The 23,827-nt window shown below is 40.5% G+C and overlaps 1 protein-coding gene across 4 annotated transcripts in view; it reads left to right on the forward strand.

Moving 5' to 3' along the window:
- tbc1d22a (TBC1 domain family, member 22a) overlaps window positions 1-23,827 on the forward strand; it is a 148,038-nt gene that overhangs the window by 59,627 nt on the left and 64,584 nt on the right. For all 4 annotated transcript variants that reach the window (XM_027151450.2, XM_027151453.2, XM_027151454.2 and 1 more), the window contains one exon: window positions 14,442-14,548. In XM_027151450.2, coding sequence (XP_027007251.1) covers window positions 14,442-14,548 — 107 coding nt within the window. The remainder of the gene's footprint in view (window positions 1-14,441; window positions 14,549-23,827) is intronic.

The following is a 23,827-nucleotide window of genomic DNA, read 5'->3' on the forward strand; positions in this document are numbered from 1 at the left end:
GTCGTCTCCTCTCATTATCACAGCCAACCTTAGAGCCGCTGTCCTCTTGCAACTGAAATCCAGTGATGCGAGCCAACGGAGAGGACGTCACGTGACGCGTCGATGTTCGTTTCAACACTTAAACACTTTTGAAGCATTTCTCATGCAAATGTGCATGTCTGGGGCGTTAGGGCTCTGTGTTCAAGCATAAATCTCTGGCATGAGCACTCTTTATTTGATTGATGTCAGGCAGCTAGTTCCCGAGAGTCAAGCTTCCCAGCGCACTGCTGTACAAAAACATGCGGTCTTGTTATTTATTTAAATGTACTGATTTATTTAGATTTTTTGCACATAACTAGCAGAATTTGGTTTGAATTTGACAACTCACCCCCCATAAAAAAAAAAATCTGATCTCTTATACACAGGAGCACAATGATAGGCTTGCTGTTTCATGGCTTATGCTGTATTCTGTCCCCAACTTCCTAACAAGCGGGGAAGAAAAAATTATTTTATTGTTCTTTAATGTTTGCGGCAAATAGTCGTCTACTGCTTCTTCCTGTTTTGCTTTATCCCTTGCTTACAATAACTGGATGTCAGTGTGACCCACTGACATCGCCAGACTGTTTGCATTCTTCCTTTGTGATGATTTTCCAGGTTTGTACAACAGGCTTCAGTCTCCTCTTCAGGAAATGAAATGCTTCTGCACAGTCGAGTTATGGTCTGATGATCGACTTACCTGATCTAAAGCTTGCTCTGCTGATACAGTTCTTTGTCGTATTTTGGGTCATTGTCTTGCTGCATGATGAAGTTCTTCCCAACTGGATTTGAAGCATTTCTTTAAATTGCCAGACAGAATATTCAGGAGGTGGAGGTGGTTCATGTCCGATTGTTAGTACAGCAGCGATGTCCGTTCTTCTCAGATCGTTCTAAATTGTTGTATCTGCTATACCCAACGCTTGTGCAATGAATTTCCTCTTGTCCCAAACTTCAAAACAGCTTTCAAAGGTTGTACAGACAAAACTGCCAGATTACTACTTTTTAAGGGGATACGAGGGCTTTTACTAAAGCATAGACCTTTTCATCTTTATTCTTCTTCTTATAATCTCTGCGATTATGAATAACTATCTTTTGACAGTGTGCTAAAGTAAAATCGTAATTTCAAGGCAGTTCTGTTATTGCACTGTCAATGACAATCACACCCCTATTCACTTTAATTTCCTCTTGTAAATGATTTAATGCATGTGGAAGAACAGTGTCAAGTATGAAATAAAAGCTTATTTAATTGCAAAATGATAGACCACGACAAAAATGGTAGAAAGTGAACAGCTCTTAAGTAGAGACATTTTTATCTGTTATTTAATAATCTTCTAAAAAGTGAGTCAAATCGAACCCATTTGCGATAAACAAGCCCCAAAAAAACAGAAGGTTTTCATTTGACTAACCTTTAAAGATGTTAATCTTGACGCTACCTTGTGCTATTGGAAGATCATTTTCCAGCTTCTCCTCTTTCTCTCTTCCCTTGACCGTATTACCAAAAGTATATGGACACACGACCATCACAGACGTATAAGTGTTCGTTCCATAACCATCGCCAAGCTACAACAGCTTGCGCTTTGCTGTGAAGACTTTCCACTAGATTTGTCGTCACTTTGCCACAAGAGCAAGGCTTCAAATCCAATTCAGATTCAGCTTTTATTTGTCACATACAGAATACACAGTGTGACATGTGCTGACATGCTGTTTACAACTGCCCTTGTTATATAAAAATACAGTACAGACCAAACGTTCGGACACACCTTCTCATTCAAACAGTTTTCTTTATTTTCATGACCATGAAAATTTTAGATTCACACTGAAGGCATCAAAACTATGAATTAACACACGTGGAATTATATACGTAACAAAAAAGTCTGAAACAACTGAAAATATGTCATATTCTAGGTCCTTCAAAGTTTTTGCTTTGATTACTGCTTTGCACACTCTTGGCATTCTCTTGATGAGCTTCAAGATGTAGTCACCTGAAATGGTCTTCCAACAGTCTTGAAGGAGTTCCCAGAGATGCTTAGCACTTGTTGGCCCTTTTGCCTTCACTCTGTGGTCCAGCTCACCCCAAACCATCTCGATTGGGTTCAGGTCCGGTGACTGTGGAGGCCAGGTCATCTGGTGCAGCACCCCAGCACTCTCCTTCATGGTCAAATAGCCCTTACACAGCCTGTAGGTGTGTTTGGGGTCATTGTCCTGTTGAAAAGGTGGTGTGTCCAAACTTTTGGAAGGTGTGTCCAAACTTTTGGTCTGTACTGTACTTAATTGTTATAAAAAAACAGTCCAAAAATGGGACTAACAGTGTGATACACTAACAATAGAAATCAAATGTATAAGAAAATATAAGGAAGTGATATTTGCAATAAAGTATACAGAATTACAGAATTGTTTTTGTTTCTTTAACAGTTTCTCTTTTGATTTGGCTAATGTTTGGCTCACCAGCTTGTGGAAGGATAATTGGATAACTAAGACTAAGCTGGAAGAGCTTTCAGTATTCAAATGAACCACCACCAGGTTTCTTGCTGGGTTTCAGCTATTTTTTTGTTGTAATCTTATGTTGTTTTTACGCCAGGCAATGAGTGTTAGGCCCAATTTATGACAAATTTCCAATCATTTTAGACACATGAGAGTTTGTTTCACAATAATTTTACATAAAAGTATTCTTTAAGGGCTTACTTATTAATAGCTCAGGTTTATTTTTATTTTTATTTTTTTATGACCTGTGCATCGTGCAGATCAGCAGACATTCGTCACTTCTGTATTAAGCGTCCTTTAATTCTTTTTTCCCCCTATGACAAAAGCCATGTGTAAAACTGCATGTTTATACTCATGCAAACTGAGAACAAATACTTATTTAATTGCTTATTAATTTTATAGTGTGTCCTAATTGTCTCTATTAATATATTAATATTATGAATAGTAAAAATAATATTACTATTCTATTACTGTTTAAATTTGATTTTTCTTTATTGAATTGTAATGTTTTAGAAATCGTTTATCTATTTTGGAATAAAGATTTTATTTCTTAAGGTTTTCTTTTAAAAAGCAGCACAATGAGATACCAAGAGAAGAAACATAAACAATAAACCAACAATGGAGAAATAGCATAAGGAACTGAGCAAGGGTTTGCTTTTAATAGCTTGAATTCATTCATTGTGTGCATTATCATGTCTCAGAAGTCCTTTATTCTTTCACTTTATTGTCCTTGATATTTATGTTTGACTATATGAAGGTCTAGAAGTCAGAATCAGTATCTGTTTCCAAACAATACTGGTCTAATTACTGGATTTGTATAGGATCTGATTCTGTCATGTGATGCGGGCTGTGGGTGATGTGACTGGCACCTCATCAGGCACATAAACACAAGGCACACATTTTATTAAAGCTCAAAATATGCCTGTGATGTTTTTCGTGACTCGGCTATAGAAGATTGTCATAATGCCCCGGCATTGGACTTGTACATATTATTATAGGATGCATCAGTAATACTAGTCCAGGAAAACAGGTGACTGTGGTTTGAATTTTGATAAATAGCTTTTCTTCCCTGCTTTTTTTTTGTTGATGTGCACTTAATGTGTAAGGCATTAAGGCCATGAGGGCGAGTTCACATGGCTCCACTCGGGTTTTAGAGGGTAACTGAAAAGATATCTTATTCAGAACAAGCTAGTTATTGGTTTTTCCAATCAACCCTGTGCTTGACTCCGAGAGAGTTATCCAGGTCCTTTAAAGACTTCACTGTTTTGCTTGGTTGTTATCTGACATGTCGATGGTTCATAGAAAAAACATAAAGTATTTCTAAGCGGCTTCTTGCATAACATTACCTGCTGTATTGTCCATTCCACCATGAAGTGTGAGGAGATGTGAACTCCTCACTAATTCTGTGAAAGGGCCTTATTTTGTAACACTATTTCATCACACTGCTTCATTTCTACATTCGTGTCTCTCCTTCATTCAGTGAACTTTTTTTTATTGATTTTTCTCTCTCGAAACATTACATCACTTGTTTTACACTGAAATCTTTTGTCCAGCCATAATAAAGAGGCTACTGAAACACATTTTCTCCAGGAGAGAGGGTTCATTGCCTCACGTCTCGGCTCTGCATGAAATGTAGCAACACCTGACTCTTCTTTTCTAAAGGCTTTTTATTCATTACATTCATATGACGATCCTCATAAATCACACATGGATCCGCACCTTCCATTTTGCGCTATTGCCACGCTTACATAGTAATTATAGTCCCAACTCTCATTATTCTGCTGCTAGGGTGACGGATTTGCCAAATCGACTCCTATATTAATTATCCCCGCTTTCAATTACACCTTTGTGGAATCTGCGTTCCACTCATTAGTCGGCACTGGGTCCAGGCAAACATGCTTCATGATGACCGAGCCCTGCTGGTCATATGATGTGGGACGGTACGAATGACACCGAATATGAATACCCCTTCTGGAGTGTGTGGTGATACCGAGTCTGAGCTCCTCTCTTCCCCGTGGCCTGGCAAACGGAGGGCATATGGCCTGGCAGGACTGCATGGTGCGCAACGTCAGATCTAGTGCCAGGTCCTCACAGCTGGCAGAGGCAGCGTGCCAGGGGAAGCTTGTCTGTTATCCCCTGCACACAGGAAGCGACCACAGGCCAACAGGAAGCGTTAGCAGGAGTAACCTGGCTCCAGATGGAGGGATTGGTGCAAAACTGTCAAATGATGCACTCTGCACCGTATGGACATCCTCTTTTTTTTGCCTCATAGCTCCATTTTTTTGGCTCTTCTGTGGAATGTATAATTAGTCAGGTACTGTGGCGAGATGGAGTACCAGGCGACAGTTCTGTGCTTGATGGAAATCAGGTATGCTGTGTGTATGTTGTATGCAGACCCTTTCAACGAGGAGGCCACCAGCAGCATGTGCTAATTAACACACAGCGGAGATGAAGCACACTTCAGAGTGTCTCCTGGGTTGGACCAGGTGTCCCAGCGGAGCTCCGGCTCAAACAAGCTGTCCTCAACCCCCCAGCACATTCAACCTTCCAATTACTGCTCACCAGTTTTCATGGCTATGTCTTGCTCTCTGACTTCTAGCGACTTTCAATGCTCATGTGCAGGGGTTAAAGTGAACTTTCTTCATTTTCATTTGCCTGAAATGATCCTAACAAGTTTAAGCTTACAAACAAGCTTACCATCATCCTGATCTCATGGGAACTGGTATGAAAAGATGCATTTCATTTTGGCTTTTGCCCCAAATGCCCTTATAGCCAGTCCATGCAGAAACTTTTCTAGATCTTTCTGTCCTTATCTCCATGGTGCAATATATAAAACAATGTAAGAATATTCTGCAGTAGTATTGCACAGTACAGTAAATATGCACGACTATGCACATCAACTATAGCAGGTGCGATATGAAGGTGAAATGGGCAAACCTTAGCAAAACTAAAAATTCTATCTTGTGTATTAAGCTGTTATAAATAGCAGGCTCTGAATGTAAAAAAGCTAAGTAGAGCACCGAGTAGTCTGGTGTTTAATACTGTCTTATGTTTTGCACTCTTCAGTTCAGTCCAGTTTAATTCGAGTGCTTGCTGACAGGAAGCAGGATGATGAGGAGTGTGACTGGCAGGTGGATGAAGCTCTTGAAGAGTCTGGCATTGCCGGCCCCGATACTTCTGACACTCAGTCTGACATCTTATGGGGGTAATGAGTTTGTGGGAAGGATAAATGATCTGCCACTGCTGTAGTAAAATGTCATTCAGAAAATGCTCACACACCTTAAACAGTTTTTTGGGTTTGTTCCATTCTGGGAACTTTCTGTATCAAACTATAGCGGTTCCTTTTCAGAAAGGATTCCAGGAAGAAAGCCTTTTCAGCAGCAAAAGAAAGAAAAAGCAGTAAGAAAAGAATAAAAGCAAAGAAAAGCAGTAAGTTGTGTCGCAATTTCTGTACCATTCACGGACGCAGATAGCTACAGTGGTAGTGTCAGAGAGAAGAGACGTTCCCTATAGACATCAGATTGAATATGTTCTTTGTAAGCTGCTTGCTTTCAAATGCATTTTTAAAAATTAAATAAAAAAAAGAAGGAAAGAAAAGAAGAGCTGACCGCAAGGTTTTTTTTTTTTTGCACTGATATGAAAAACCAGTTCATGCGATGAGTGTGAACTGAAACCATAACAACACTATTAGTCCTAGCTTATATTATATGTTAGCTACCTAGACCAGGTTGATATAAAGATTAGATTAGGCCATCCTTAAAAATATTTTGGTCTGCAGTAACAGTAAAAAAAAAAGGTCGGTAGGTAGGTCTATATATATTTTTTTTCAAGTTTCAATGTAAAAAAAAAAAAGTACAATTTTGGTGATGGTGATTACGTCGGTATGACTTTAAACAAATTAGTATATCGGGACGTCACTGACTGGGTCTTCAACCCGTGCCTTCAGGCACATCATTGCAAACCTTATTTTGATGCTGGACACAGTTTTTCCAGAAATTTGTGCGAAGTTAAAGCGGTGTCAAACTGTAATGAATTTTTTAGATGTATTATGGTGCCCGAACCCGTTAATATTATTTTATTGCTTTTGTTAGTTGTTTGACGAGTAAAAAAAAAAAGGTCGGTCTTAACGCAAATTTACAACCGGCAAGTCAGTCGGACTTAAAGCAAAAAAAATAATAATAATAATAATTGAGTCGGTCCTAAATTGACAAGGTCGGTCGGGTTACGGCAAACAAGAATATTTTTAAGGATGGCCTTATTCATCATAACACAGATGAATTAAAAGTCATCTTTAAGTTGTAGCTTTGGATGAAGAAAAGAGAAACGGAGATGCTTGCATGACGAGCATGTGTTCAGCCACAGCTGAAGTAGGACTGTCACATCATGGAGTCATGAATGTCCCAAAAATAACCATGCTGATATTTTTTGTTATATTGAACCATTGGAATATTGGTATTGAAATATTTACGAATGTAAATCTCTTGGTATTCACTCAGTAACAAGAGCAACAATTCAATGTCCATTTATTTAATACAACACAGAATCCCTTTAAGTAAATAAAATTTGAACATAAACCAATTGTAAGATATTTCGCCTCTCATCCATTCGGGTTAAACATATTGCTGATTTGTGACTATTAGCTATGTTAAGGATGTACTTGTGTATGAGTACAGACTGTAGCCCATCTGCAACCCATTCATTATTGGAAAGGACCACTGTAGGACCACCAGATGTGGCCAGATGTTATTTGTATGGTAAACCATTCTTAGCACAGCAGTGACACTGATGTAGTTGTGCACATATGTGTGTAGCTGCAATCAGTACTTGTATATCTAGTTTTCAGCAAAACCTTATAAAATGGCTAATGGTTCTAGCTTAGATGATGGTGTAAAGGTGTGTTTGTGTGCGTGTGGCAGGCAATGCGTCTTCAATTAAACACATTAAAGTGGATTTGCTGAGTCGGTGTGTGACAGGTCACACTGTTCTCTGTTGTTTTGCTGCCCTTTTTGCTCTTTATATGCACTGACTGTGTCACCTTGCCTCCATTCCGCTGGTGCGTCTCCATGGGCAACCGCCCGCTCCCATCACAGTGCATTCGTCCAGATGGCATCGTGGTCACCACACAGAGATTGGACATTAGACACCAAAAGCGCGTGGGTGTGTGCACTTGCCGCTCTCTTTCCCGCCTGTCTGTTTTGTCATCTGGTACACAAGGAACATAAAATAGATGATGTCTGCACCGAGATACGATGACCGATTAGCCCCGTCCAGTCAGAGTGCATCTGTCACTGCTCTGCAATAAGCAGGCACAGTAATGCACATTCAAGCTCCATATGAGCCGCTTGGCCATAAGGTGTACCTTCCCTAAGCAGCAGGAGCATTTTATTGTCCTGTATGCATCATGTACCCATTTCTCAGGCTTACCACAGGGGGTGCTGTGGATTCATGTTGAATATAACACCTCAGGTCTTCTATACATGTCCTTGTCATGTGATGAGTGGCATCTGCAATCAGAAACACTGTAGCTTACATAATGAAAGTGTTTGGAGGGTTCTGTCTGTTGTCTTTAATTTCTCCTGGTAGTTTCTCACAGTTCACCGTAGAAACAGAAAGAAGGCCGGTCTTAGTGACACAGCAGACACCACTCACATACTTCATCACGTGTTGCTATTTCTAAACCGATAACTTGGGTAACCGTTTTGTAACAAAATATATATTATAATAATACCCCCAAAATGAAACCGTGCTTTCACCCAGCCAACAATTGTCTCTGGTAAGTGGCAGGGGTTAATTTCCCAAAAATGTATTTCCCAAATGGTACAATTATGTCCGGTATGACCAGTCATCAGAGTTCCAGTCCTGATGGACATTACCGAGCCTGTGTGTACACAACAATAGCTCAATAATAGTAGATAATAATTAGTAGTAGATCAAAGTAGATAAATACATCATTAAAACCTCTACAAAGAGCTGTTTTTGCCTGTTTTTGTTGGTTTACAGCCCATTGCAACACTTTATTTCGAAATAGAATTATTAAAAACCTTTTTTTTTTAAATATTTTAATATCGTGTCTGAATCCTCCTAATTAGAAGTTATGAAAAATTCCCTAATCCATGTTACACATCGTCTTATATTTCGTATCGGGAATAATCCAGAAATCAAAGAAAGTTTCTTATGTGGTCACCTTAAAAGTACAACCTTCTTAACCAAAGTTTAGATTTGAAGTGATTTATTATTTTTTAAAAATTCACTTGAAGTAAATCTGCAAGTCTATAAATCCATGCTGTTGGCACGGACGGTACTTCACCATGTTTGTTGTATTTGCTAATTATTTAGTAAATATTTATCGGAATTACTGAATCAATGAAAAAGTTCTGTATTAAAAAGTGTTTTAAATAGTTTATTATTTTAGTTACAAGAGCCTAATGCCAGGGCATTCATGGAATCCCTCAGCAGTGGTTTGAGATGATGAGTGTCTTTAATTATTCGTGGTGGTCTTCACTCTTAACGATTGAAAGCTGTCATGAGATAACGGTGATTATTGGGTAAAAACGGGCTTCGTGTGCATTGGGTCAAAAACTGCATAGAAATCAAAGGAAACAGCATTCTTGACCCGAGTCCAGATCCAAGAGTAGTATTAAAGGCTTTGTAATCTTTGAACATCTTCTGGAGCATGACCTTTTCTCTGAGGAACGGTGGAGCTTTAACCCCATAATGGTAGCTGAGGTTGTCAGTCCTCTATTTCTCAGAGAAAAGGTCATCCTCTGAAGTATCATAGAAGTCAGCGAGAAGCGTCATTCAGTGTTCGGCGTGTGAACTGCAGCGTGTGTGACTTCTTGTCCACGCTCTGTCCACTCCAGGGCTTAAAATGCGAGCGGTACAAATGTTTCTGCTCCATCCTGCCTTCCAGAGTTGCCAAAGCCTCGAGGTTCTGCCTCCGTTGCCAAGGAGACAGAGCCGAGTCTGTCGACCCGTGTGTGTGTAGTTCTGTGTGTAAGAGAAGTTCTTAGATCACCTCCTCTGTGCCTCTGCTTTACCTGAGTAATCTGTCAGAGCTGTACTTTTGTGTTGTCTCCAGCAGATTGGACGTGAACGGGGACCACCGCAGATCTGCTAATTGCTCAAATAGGCCTCCGCTGTTCTTAATGCCTCCGACAGCCAAGGTTTTGTGGGTGTGCGATTCTCTTTCTGACCCATGCACGATTTGGCTTTATGCTAAACCCAATTAAGCAGCATGTCAGGAAATCATTAGTGCTTGAGGCTGTGTTGTATTGATGTGTTGCAAAGCCTCTAAAGCAACGCCAGCATTGTGTTTCCTTCTCAGAGACTAATGTGAAAACACAGTAGATATTAGTCGTGTCAGATTCCTTGTCGACCGAGAACCAGCACCTCGGCGTTCTGTTAATCACCCGAAATATTTTTTTGGTACAGCACTCGTCATTGTGTCAGTTCATATGTGCAATAATAACTCTGGAACATGTGCAGTAATCTCTCCCATGTGCAGATTAGTCTTGTGTCTATATTCTGTAATACCTGTGTTTTCTGTCTTGTTGTATCGCAGCGTCTCTTACTATTTGTTACTTTTATACATTTTTTAATGGTTATGGTTTGGGATTAATATAATCCCAATATATATCTTTGAATTCTTGAACTAATATTCATACAACGGGTTTCTGTCAACTCGTATGTTATGAAATAGCTGAGATACACTTGCTGTGCAAAGTTTGTCCCATGTCGAGGTGAGGCATCAACCTGCCGTGTGGTTCACCTGGTCCGTTCATGGAACAAAACACAACCAGGCTTCATCAACTGGGGATAACTTGTATTCATAAACACATCACACCTAGATGCAATCGGGATGCAGAGCAATCACAGGACAGGGACGGAGAAAATACGTCTCAAAATGTCTCACGTCAACAGAAACAAAGGCATGAGAACAGTTTTGAAACTTTGTTGTTTAGATTTGAAAAGCTTTTCCTTTATATCTCTATGGGGTTTTTTTACACCTGGTCACTTCATGCGTTTTCTGTGATCAGATAGCTATCCGATCATAAAAAGACCAGGTGTAAATGCCCTCCGAAACGGTTCCGAGACGGATATAAATCCGATCGTGCAAACCACTTCAGGAGGTGGTCTGGGACGCATTTCAGATGGAACTGGACAGGTGTAAATGAATGTGGTTGTTCAAGTCACATACGTCAGCGCTATACTCCTGACGGAAGTACTTCACTCGCAGGTGATTCGCGAGTCATGCATCGTGCCAGAAACAAATATGTTTTCTAATCAGCGCTGGCTCCGATCTTTCACCCAGGTGTCTCGTCTGGTCTTAAAATGCACTGATACCGCCAGCGAAAATGCAGCAAACAGTAAATGCAGTTTTTTGTAGCAACTGCATACACCAAAGCGTGTTCCATTTCAATTACCCTGGAAATGAGGTAAAATATATTTGCATTTTGGGCGGGAGTAGAAAGATCAGATTGATATCCGATTCGCCGAGACGCATTTATGTGGCCTAATGCAAATGGAACAGTTATAACAAATCACATAGCTATCGGATCAGAGAAAACACATGAAGTGACCAGGTGTAAAAAGGCCCTATGAAATATCTGAAACATCAATACGAGATCACCATTACAGTAAAGATTTTTACAGACGATGTACATGACATAATAGATAGGACAGCTCTAATTAAAGTTCTCATCTCCTGCATTGATTATAAGGGCATTTTCGAGTCCTCTAGCAAACCCTCATCGTCCGACTACTGAAACAAACGAAAAAAGATATTCTCTTCATTTGCATTTCCGACTGCCAGCATGTAAATATAACACGTAGCTTAAAACCAACACTGTAATTATTTAACTTACTAATTTTACATTTAACTCTTTACCAATGTGTTTATTAAGATTTTTTGTGGCTAATTATTAAAATTCATTAAAATACTAATAGATGAAGACTCGTGGAAGTATTTATCCAGTGTTTTAGATCGATGTTGACCTGCTCTGGATAAAAAGGAGGGCAAGTCGCATGCAGCTCTGGATTTGAGCACAGGTCAGGTAGGAAAAAAACTCCATAGAGGCTGAAAAAAACACTGACAAGACACCGATACAGATTTAGATAAAATCTTTCTGGCAATTCTAACACTTAAAATGAAATGATTGTATCAGGGGTTCATGATGTGCTTAATATAATGGACGGATAATAAAAGGACAGAACCGATTTTATTTCGCATGTTCTGTTGTTGTTGTTTTTTTGTGTGTTTTTTTTCGGCACTACTGCGTGGGAAATATTAGGAGCCGCTCTGACAGGCTGTAGCTTATACCATGAACATACACAAGAAGACTAGTGTAACAGTCAGTCAGCTTCTCTACTGGTCAGATTGTGATTACTGTGCTTGTACTTAGTCAGCAGCTGTCTCTGATTTGCTTCTTTGACAAGAAAAACTCATCCAGTTCATACGTTCTGCTCAGGTCCTGATTGCACTGTAGTCTAGCCGGGGTTTGGATTTGCGTCCCAGTTCCAGACTGTTCAGAATTTTGGATTAGTTCGGTGGAAATTGACCTAATTTCTGTCCTGCATTCACTGTTTGTAAGGTGTTTTTTTTTAATGTTTCTATATTTCTACAGCGCTCCGTAAGCAGGCTCTCTGAACCCTTCTCCCATCTGGTGTAGTCCTGAGAGTTGAGAGGGAACCAGTCCTTATGTCTGTACACAACAGCATGGCTAATAACCCAGTCAGAACCTTTGCTCCATGTTGTATTATACCAGTGTCTATTTTTCGTGTTCTGCATTTCCTGCCGTGCGGAATTTTTTGTCCTAGACCATCTGACTAAAGAATAATTGCACTTGGAGATACGAATGACTGAAACGGTTCCTGTTTTCCTGCCACCTGGTCAGATTTTTGTTGTTGTATTCACTGTCAGGTTACAGTTTTGAGATTAATGTTGATGTTCTGCTGTGAGCACTTTATCTGTATAAAGCAGAAATTTCACTTACATTTACATTTACATTTACAGCATTTGGCAGACGCCCTTATCCAGAGCGACGTACATAAGTGCTTAAATCTCTAACACTGAATACATTAATGCTGGTTCACTAGGTTACATACTTAAGATACCATGAGTTTAAAACATTTGTTCAAAGTTACAATGAAAAAGTGTCAAAGGTTTTATTTTTTTTTTTATTTTTTTTTTTTTTTTAAATGCAAAGGATAAGGAAAGAAGTGCTAGTTGAAGTGCTTCCTGAATAAGTAGGTCTTCAACCGCCGCTTGAAAATAGCCAGTGACTCGGCTGTCCGGACCTCTATGGGAAGTTCATTCCACCACCTTAGTGCCAGTACAGAGAAGAGTCTTGTAGTATACTTGCCTCTTACCCTGAGAGATGGTGGAACCAGTCGAGCAGTGCTGGTAGATCGGAGGTTACGGGGTGCAGTGCGAGGAATGATGAGGGCTTTGAGGTAAGAGGGGGCTGGTCCATTTTTGGCTTTGTAGGCCAGCATCAGTGTTTTGAACCGGATGCGTGCAGCTACCGGAAGCCAGTGGAGGGATCGCAGTAGCGGGGTGGTATGCGAGAACTTCTGTATCATTTCACATAAGATCTGAGAACTTACATGTTGTACTGGGTTAGACTCCAGGTTTAAGTTACCCATTTCCCCCCCATTCCCTGAACCCACCCTTGCATGCTTGAGCTTTTTCAAACCAAGTTGAAGTAAGACATGTTCACATTTTTTTGGAAACAGGTGACATCTTTATAAGGAGGTCTGCTTGGTTGCTCGTCAGTGTACCTGGGTGCAGCACCAGAGCATTTTCTGTAGTATATGTTGGAAAGTGTTATAGATGTTAATGAAGGGTATAACAGAGAGCAGACATAAATCCTGATCAGACATGGCCCATATGTTTTACGGTCACTTTATTAGCAACATAGGATTAAGGAGAATGACAGGAGTGGCATAGAAATCTGAGAGAATTGCACTGATCTGGCAATATGAAAATGGATTCTTTATTATTTTATTATTATTATTATTATATATTATTTAATATTATTGGATTATTTGACAGATGAAACGCCTTCAACGTGCAGTTAGTGCTTGTAATACAGTGAGAACTGCAGAACACTCTGTACCTTGTAGAACAGCAAAAACATGGAATAGGAAATAATAAATGACTGCAGTAATAACCAAATGAAAATGCGCGCACACACACACACACACACACACACACACACACACACACACACACACACACACACACACACACACACACACACACAGAGAGAGAGTCTGTGAATGTATCTGTCTATAGATATTGATAGATTAACATTTCTTGAATTTCTTTCTTTCTTTCTTTCTCTCCCTCTCTCTCTCCCTCTCCCTCTCCCTCTCTCTCTCTCTCTCTCTCTCTCTCTCCCTCTCTCCCCCCCCCCCCTCTCTCTCTCTCTCTCTCACCCACAAATGATACTAACTACACTTCTAATAACATTGGGCTCATATTTTGGACAAAACACGTTTATTGCACTTTATCTTTCTATTATTTTGATGTTATTTTTCCTGTTTCATTTTTTCCACCTTGTACATCAGTAGCTGGTATTTCCTCACTTATATAGACTGTCTGTGAGCAGGCGTGGTGAGATGTAAAAGCGGGAATACAGATTTCAGGATCTCATTAGAGCTGAACGCAACAAATCTTCATCATTTTAGCTTATTTCATCGTTAAAGCCAATAAATTTGTGCCCCTGATGAAATGCTGATTATTTCTGCATCCCTTTCATGACACAGATTGTGATGTAAATGTTCAACTGAAAATGCAATTTTATTTTGCCATGTAATCCACTCTAATCTCATCTGCTCTCCTGTTGCTCTTCTCTTTTCTCCTCTCTTATTCTTTCTGTCTCTCCGCTCTTCCCACATCTCCCTTTGTCTTTGCTTTTGGTCTTTGTTTTTTGTTTGTGCAGAGGAAGAGGTGGAAAATTTCGATGTTTCCAGCTTGCAGGAAGAGGTGCTGCGGAACATCGAGGCTGACAGCTTCTGGTGCATGAGCAAGCTGCTGGATGGCATTCAGGTAAATTGATTCCCCATTCTCCAGATCCAGGGCTTGCTTAAAATCTGTGTGTGTGTGTGTGTGTGTGTGTGTGTGTGTGTGTGTGTGTGTGTGTGTGTGTGTGTGTGTGTGTGTGTGTGTGTGTGTGTGTGTGTGTGAGCGAGCGGAGGGTTGCACTACTGGGAGAGAAAACTGCGTGTGTGTTTTGTGTGGACGTGTGTGTGTGTGTGTGTGTGTCACCGGCCCTACAGTACCAGCGCAGCACGAATCCCAGGCGTGAAGGTGTTCAGTCTCATTCCCTCCCTCCTTCTCGGGTCTCTCTCTAGGTATGAAACAGATGATGAATATTCTCACTCTGCACCGTGGGCAGAAGCAACCTGCTTTACCCAAAAGGCCCGGCGGTGCACGAATCACCATGGGAACATAGTCCGCCCTTCCCCGCTTTGTCTTTCTCTCTCTGTGTTTGTAATTGATTTAAAGCTGGGAAACATCAATGCTGCTTAGGTTGGCGTGATGCAGTGTGTTAAGCCCTGTGCACACTCCAGGATGTGGCGAGTTGCTGTAGGCAAGACGCTGGGCCATCCTCCTTTTCCACACCGTTACCCAGAAGTCAATGGGAGGGTCCCATGTGGCTCACTTTGAGTGTTTTTCTGTGGTTGTTTTATCCCGTTGATGAAAGACTGTGTAATTACGCCTTCATGTTTGAAGTGCTGGGAGAGAGAAATGGACTCTTGCTCTCAAAACACACTGGCTTGCTCATTTTGTTCTCTCCAAGACACACACACACACACACACACACACACACACACACACACACACACACACACGTATTCACATACATGTGCACACAGTGGGTGCTGATGATAGTCCCCTACACAGTTGGAGGTCATTTATATTCGCTAAATCACCTCTCTTTTCTGGCAGTAGATTAAAATGCATTCGGAGCCCCAGAAGCTTTTGTGCTGTTTTGTCTCTAATTACTGCGGTAATTTGTGTATACAAAGCAGATTCTCTTAGGCACTAATGACTTCTTCCACTCATTGTTTTCCTCACACCTTCATATATGCACTGTTAATGGTATGCAGCATTTGCTCACAAGTTGTTAGTGTCACATGTTCCCTGTCTCTCTCTCTCTCTCTCTCTCTCTCTCTCTCTCTCTCTCTCTCTCTCTCTCTCTCTCTCTCTCTCTGTCTCACTCTCTGTCTCTCTCTCTGTCTCACTCTCTGTCTCTCTGTCTCTCTCTCTCTCTCTCTCTGTCTCACTCTCTGTGACTCTCTGTCACTCTCTCTCTCTCTCTCTCTCTCTCTCTCTGTCTCACTCTCTGTCTCTCTCTGTCTCTCTCTCTCTCTCTCTCTCTCTTTCTCTCTCTCTCTCTGTCTCACTCTCTGTCACACTCTCTCTCTGTCTCAGTCTCTGTCACTCTCTCTCTCTCTCTCTCTCTCTCTCTCTCTCTCTCTCTCTGTCTCACTCTCTGTCACTCTGTCTCTCTCTGTGTGTGTGTGTGTGTGTGTGTGTGTGTGTGTGTGTGTGTGTGTGTGAGAGAGAGAGAGAGAGAGATTCAGCACCTGCAGTCACTAGTGTTTTTTTTGTGAACTCGTAGTTTCAGCTGGAGAGCCACACGTTCATTAAAAGCAGTCATGTTTTGATTCTTACTTTGACACTGAGGTGCATTCACAGGAAGTGTGACAGAAATACAACTATTCTTGTTCTTTGCTAAATGAATTATTTGTCATATATCAAATATAACATTCAAATACTCAGTATGCCTGAATATTAGTGTTGTAATGATGCACAACATGTGATTTGCTACAGTGACGTTTTAGTACGAAACAATATTTATTTTCCTATCAGCATGAAGAAACGTTTATTATTTTGTCACATATACATTACAGATCCCGAATCAGAGCACAGGGTCAGCTTAGTGGTTATGATGTTGAACTACTGATCGGAAGGTTGTTAGTTCAAAACCCACCAAGCTCCCACTGCTGGGCCCCTGAACAAGGCCCCAACCCTCAATTGCTCAGTTGTATGAAATGGGATTAAATGGAAGTCGCTCGGTGTAAATGTAAATACAGCACCCCTGGAGCAGAGAGGGTAAAGGGCATTACTCAGGGGCCCAATGGTGGTAGCTTGGCAGTGCTGGGTGTAAGTGTGTCATTCCTAGCCCTTACTGATTGGCTGATATGAACAGATAAGGTCCTCCTTAGGCCTGTTTCCTTAACTTTGTCGAGTAAACGCAAGTGATCAGCAGAAACAGATTCACACCTGAGCTTTCCATGTGTCTTGAACGCATCTTTACCGACCGACGGTAATCACGCTTAGTGGCCAGAGACATTTGGCAAATCTGCTAAAAGCACAACGTGACATCCCAAAGGAGCCCCAGCATTACTATAACACAAAGGAATAAGAGTATATATTTAACTGACAGACAGCATTTCCTGATTAAACCAGAGAAAGGTGCTCACAGTGGTCATTGAAGGCTTGTTATGTACAGTCAGTGGCAGGCTGTATGGCATTTTGTGCAGATTTTGCTCAGCTAAACATATTTCATCTACCTCATCTATCACACAAAAGGAAACAAGCTGTTATCTGAAGAGAGGGAAAATTAAATAAAACGCAAGTTGCAGGCACAATTTTGAAATGTGCTTAAATGTGCTCTCATACATACAGCTCTCACACATACAGCTCTCACACATACAGCTCTCACACACAGCTCTCATACATACAGCTCTCACACATACAGCTCTCACACATACAGCTCTCACACACAGCTCTCATATATACAGCTCTCACACATACAGCTCTCATATATACAGCTCTCACACACACAGCTCTCATATATACAGCTCTCATATACAGCTCTCACACATACAGCTCTCACACACAGCTCTCATATATACAGCTCTCACACATACAGCTCTCACACATACAGCTCTCATGTATACAGCTCTCACACATACAGCTCTCACACATACAGCTCTCATGTATACAGCTCTCACACACAGCTCTCATATATACAGCTCTCACACATACAGCTCTCATGTATACAGCTCTCACACACACAGCTCTCATATATACAGCTCTCACACATACAGCTCTCATGTATACAGCTCTCACACACACAGCTCTCATATATACAGCTCTCACACACACAGCTCTCATATATACAGCTCTCACACACACAGCTCTCACACACACAGCTCTCATATATACAGCTCTCACACATACAGCTCTCATGTATACAGCTCTCACACACACAGCTCTCATATATACAGCTCTCACACATACAGCTCTCATGTATACAGCTCTCACACACACAGCTCTCATATATACAGCTCTCACACACACAGCTCTCATATATACAGCTCTCACACACACAGCTCTCACACACACAGCTCTCACACACACAGCTCTCATATATACAGCTCTCACACATACAGCTCTCATGTATACAGCTCTCACACACACAGCTCTCATATATACAGCTCTCACACACACAGCTCTCATATATACAGCTCTCACACACACAGCTCTCATATATACAGCTCTCACACACACAGCTCTCATATATACAGCTCTCACACACACAGCTCTCATATATACAGCTCTCACACACACAGCTCTCATATATACAGCTCTCATATATACAGCTCTCATATATACAGCTCTCACACACACAGCTCTCATATATACAGCTCTCACACACACAGCTCTCACACACAGCTCACACATACAGCTCTCACACTTACAGCTCTCACACACACAGCTCTCATACACACAGCACACACATATACAGCTCTCACACACATACAGCTCTCACACACTTACAGCTCTCATACATACAGCACACACACATACAGCTCTCACACACACAGCTCTCACAAATACAGTTCTTACACACATACCCCCCTCTCATGCCCCCCCCCCCCCCTCTCACACACACACACACACACACACACACACACACACACACACACACACACACACACACACACACACACACACACACACACACACACACACACACACACACACACACACACACACACACACACAGAGAGAGAGTAAAAACACATTTGTACATGCTCCTAAGCTAGGAGGTAATGAGAAACAGTAGACCCTCATCCACTTCACCACCTCAGGCAGGACAGAGAGGGCCAAACCACTGGGGAATGTTTGATTGATAGATTTGATACTGTTGTTATGTTGGGCCTAGCTATGTAAAATTACATAAGGAAAATAACCAACAACAGGCTGGTGTGACCCAACAGAGGAAGAGTCATTGTTACCAGCATAAAGTATAATTAAAGCTTTTTATGTTGTGGAAGTCAGTTAGAACATATTAGTTGTCTGTCACTGCTTACATAATAGGATCTATAAAAAGTCATTGCCTCAGTCTCTCTCGAATACATGTGGCTTGCAGAGCACAATTTGTTCTGTAATCAAAACTTTTCGGGGATGGAAAATGTAAAGAAACCAAAGCAGAGCATTTTGAGAATTAATCCACCTCGTCTGACCAATCAGAATCGATTATAGAGCAGCGTTGTGGTATAATGTTGAGTTATCTGCAGTATTATTTGTATTCTATTACAACATGAGACATTTTTATGCCATCAAGCAGAGACTATATGTATTTTTCAGACATTAATTCTCTTAGGTTCATGCTCAGGTAATTAGATGGAGTTTTGCTTCTGTTGTTCTGTGGGATGTGATCTCACTGTAGTGTGCTGCTGAGTCGTGTGGGTGTGATGACATTCAGACAGAGGGAGTTTTGTTTGTTGTTGGGCTGTCACCTCCACCGTTTAATGTTGAATGATGTTAAACACAGTGTGGCAGGTGGAGCTTAGCGGTGCTCAGGGGAGAACAGTGTTTGCAATTATAACAGATTAACCTTCTGCGTGCCACTGCTCCAGGTTAACTCTTAGACTCTCTTGCCATGCAAAACACACAACATCGATCACACTCCTCCACCCGAGCATTAGCTGAGTGGATTCAGAGGTCATCAGCTGATGTGCATCCTGGCACAGTGTCAGCAACAGTACCTGATGCCACTCATCCAAAGCAGATAGCATGTTGGTCTGTGGATAGAGAAGGGTTACCATAATCCTTTCCCACTGACAACATGCTGTTGGTACAGGGTCTTTAAAAAAAAAATATATATATATATATATATATATATATATATATATATATATATATATATATATATATTATATGCCAGTCCATTTTTCAGCAAACACACCACTGTGATGCAGCCACCACCGTGTTTTACATTTTAGTGATCAAAAGTCTCACCCTACAATATCATTATAGCAAATAGTTAACTTTTTATTTCATTTTCATTCGAATAAAACAGGACACTCTTCCCAAAGGCTGGTGATCACCTCCACATTTCAGTCTGCCATTTTAATGCTCTTCTTAAAAGAGGGGCTTCTTCCTTGTATCACAGCCGTTTAGGCCACAGTGCTGTCGGAGTTGATTAACGTAGATGTAGTATGTAGATGTACATACATCGATACCTGATGCCTCCATCTCATGCACAAGTTCCTTCTTTATTGCTGTCAGGGTTTAGTTGAAATTTTGGACCATAATTTGTTCATCTTTGGGACTTTATTTGTACCTTTTTTCTGAAATTAGCAGTGTTGATTTGCTCAAAATATTTATATATGGACACAGATGTTCATGGTACCTTTGTTTGGAGTTTATTGAATTCTAGACAAACCAGACTGTTATATCTTTTTCTTTTAGGTCTTGGATATACCCATGCCCATATACCCATTTAAGGGCCACATGCCTTTAAAGAAATGCCATGTTCCAGCCAGAGATGCATTCCCAATTAACTGTTAATTATAACGTTTGGATAATCAGTAGCCTCTAAATGTCATTTCATCAATTTATAGAATCTTTCAGACCGTTTATAGAGACAGTCATCTGGTGTATGTAAACTTTGAAATACTGGTATTCTGATATAGGGAATTAAAGCTTTAATAAAAGCGTCTATGATTGTTTTTTGTTAATGTGAACAAACTAGATACCCTAATTGACTTCCCAGATGAAATCTGTGGTCACTGAGATTGAATATCTTAGGTGTATGAAAACGAGTGGCTTCAGTTGTAAATTGACACACTCGCAGCACACTAATAATGAGCATCCTTTTAATAAACTTTGTGTCTTTTGCCTTTACTGTCATATAATCTCATACAGCAAAGGACATATTCTCTAATGAGAACCTCTTCTGAAAGATTCTTCCTCATGTTAATTCAGGGCATCTTTCTTTGCCACTATTTATCCCCAGACTTCTGTAACACTGCTTTTGTGATTGTATGAATTGTTAAAAGCGTATAGTAAATACGTTTAAATGAAATCCTTTAGCATCTGTAAACAACATCAGTGAGTCTGACTGCATATTCTGTATACATTTTATGGAAATGATTAAACCTTTATGTCTTCAATGAATGATCATATAAATGATTTGTTTGTCACGTTATCCTCTATCGCCAAGGCAATAATACTGCATCATATATACTTCTAATATAAAACTGGTTCTTAGCTTCAGAACAGCAAATCAATATTTTGGTGCTGGAACCGAACTGATTTTTTTGCCAGCCCACAACCAGCCTTTTTTTTATTTTAGGAAAGCTTGAAAAGTGTAGATTAGGCACTGACTCAGAAACAAACACTAGAACCTTGATAGTGGAAAAGTACCTCTCTTTCAAGGACTGGAAGGTTATAAGGTTGTTTCAGTACTGACAAAAACTACAAGTGCTACTTGCTATACAGCCATAATCTCAGAGCAGCTAAAAGAAGCCTTCAAAAAAAAAAAAACAATTTCTTGCCATCAGTTTGAAACCTTCAGCAGTATACCTGAGGCATCAGTTTGTTTTTAGTGCAGAATTACATCTTATAAATGAACTAACAATCGTTAAACCTTTTACATTTAGGCAGAGATTTCTAAAACTGTTCAGACTTCTTCTGAAATAAATTCATTAGTCTAATTTCATTTGTTCAGACATTCAGCTGCAAATGAGAAACATAAGCTGTCTGAGAGCAAATGATGATAGCATGCTCTTTAAGCAGCTTTATAGATAAATAACAAGATCAGCATGGGGAGCAAAGCAAAATCATATACTATCAATTTAGCACGAATGGAATTATTTGCTTTTTCAACACTGATAGCACAGTTGATTCTTGCAATTTATTTGCCTGGAAAAATAAATGTAGTAGCATATTTTGACATCAAATTGCCCTGTTTTCATTTATGTCAAGTTCAAGTTTCTGTATTATTTTTCTTTGGAGCTGCATAAATATACCCGACATTCATTACTGTGCCATGTCTGCACAAAGCTGCTTTTCTCATTTCTAGTTAAAGATAGAGTACAGCATTCCGGCAGAAATTCACAGCTGGAATAGGCATTGTCATTGTTGAAGGATCAGCAATAGTTTTGTTAAGCCAACTCTTTGTTGAAGCACATCATCTTCAATCCACTATGAGGAGTTAACAGAAGTGTGCTTGTCTGACTTGTAGGAAATGATAGCATACTTTTTTTGACATACTATTATTGAGCTGTATTACACTCTAGGATGGAATAACATACATGGTAAATAAACTTTTGGGTGGGTGTGTTCATGGGTACACAGTTGGGTGGATGGGTTAATAGGGTCATCGTTGTGCTATGCAAAATGATATGCACCTCTTAATGAGTGGGTGGATAGATAAATACGTGAATACATGGGTGAATGAATAGATATACACTTGGATGGATGGACAGATATACATTTGGGTGGATGGACAGATATACACTTGGGTGGATGGACAGATATACACTTGGGTGGATGGACAGATATACACTTGGGTGGATGGACAGATATACACTTGGGTGGATGGAAAGATATACACTTGAGTGGTTGGACAGATATACACTTGGGTGGTTGGACAGATATATACACTTGGGTGGATGGACAGATATACACTTGGGTGGTTGGACAGATATACGCTTGGGTGGATGGACAGATGTACACTTGGGTGGATGGACAGATATACACTTGGGTGGATGGACAGATATACACTTGGGTGGATGGACAGATATATACACTTGGGTGGATGGACAGATATACGCTTGGGTGGTTGGACAGATGTACGCTTGGGTGGATGGACAGATATATACACTTGGGTGGATGGACAGATATACACTTGGGTGGATGGACAGATATACACTTGGGTGGATGGAAAGATATACACTTGGGTGGTTGGACAGATATACACTTGGGTGGATGGAAAGATATACACTTGGGTGGTTGGACAGATATATACACTTGGGTGGATGGACAGATATATACGCTTGGGTGGTTGGACAGATGTACACTTGGGTGGATGGACAGATGTACACTTGGGTGGATGGACAGATATACACTTGGGTGGATGGACAGATATACACTTGGGTGGATGGACAGATATACGCTTGGGTGGTTGGACAGATATAAGCTTGGGTGGTTGGACAGATGTACGCTTGGGTGGATGGACAGATATACACTTGGGTGGATGGACAGATATACACTTGGGTGGATGGACAGATATACACTTGGGTGGATGGACAGATATACACTTGGGTGGATGGACAGATATACACTTGGGTGGATGGAAAGGTACACTTGAGGGAATGGACAGATATACAAGTGGATGGAGGTTCAGTTGGCTAATCCATGATGGAGGAGTGTGTTTACAGAATCCTCACTTTCCTGCTCTTGTCTTTTCTCATTCCATCATTCATCAGCTTTCCTCTCCTGTACCCTGTGTAAACTCTCTGTTTATTTTCCTCTCTTGTATCTCAAAGACTTGCAGCTGTAACTCATGACTTGTTATATAAATATGTGCACCTAGACAGCAGGAGATAAAGAACCTCAGTGACAAGAATGAAATAATGAAGAAAGATGATCAAACCATCTACGATGCCTGGATGTAATTTTCCCCCATTCAGTTAATACTAAAGTGGTGTTTTTCTTTTGGATGTGAGAATGTTCTAATAGCAGTCTCGCTTTCCCACACATTCATTACCTAGATGATTGCATATTAGACTCATGGCATCATGGGACAATTCATGCTGTGGTTGAGCATTTCACTCACTGTGCATTGTGTATGTTCTAAATCAGTGTAAATCCATATAAACTTCAAGAGGAATTATGACGAAACCGTAGAGGGAACGCAGGCGGAGAGTAAACGGATCGAGAAGAGTAGAATACTTGAAAGCCTGATTGCAGATAATAATATAGCACTGTACACTTCTTAGAAAATGAATCTAATGC

This window comes from Tachysurus fulvidraco, chromosome 19, assembly GCF_022655615.1.
Source record: "Tachysurus fulvidraco isolate hzauxx_2018 chromosome 19, HZAU_PFXX_2.0, whole genome shotgun sequence".
In the NCBI taxonomy this organism is placed as follows: domain Eukaryota; kingdom Metazoa; phylum Chordata; class Actinopteri; order Siluriformes; family Bagridae; genus Tachysurus; species Tachysurus fulvidraco.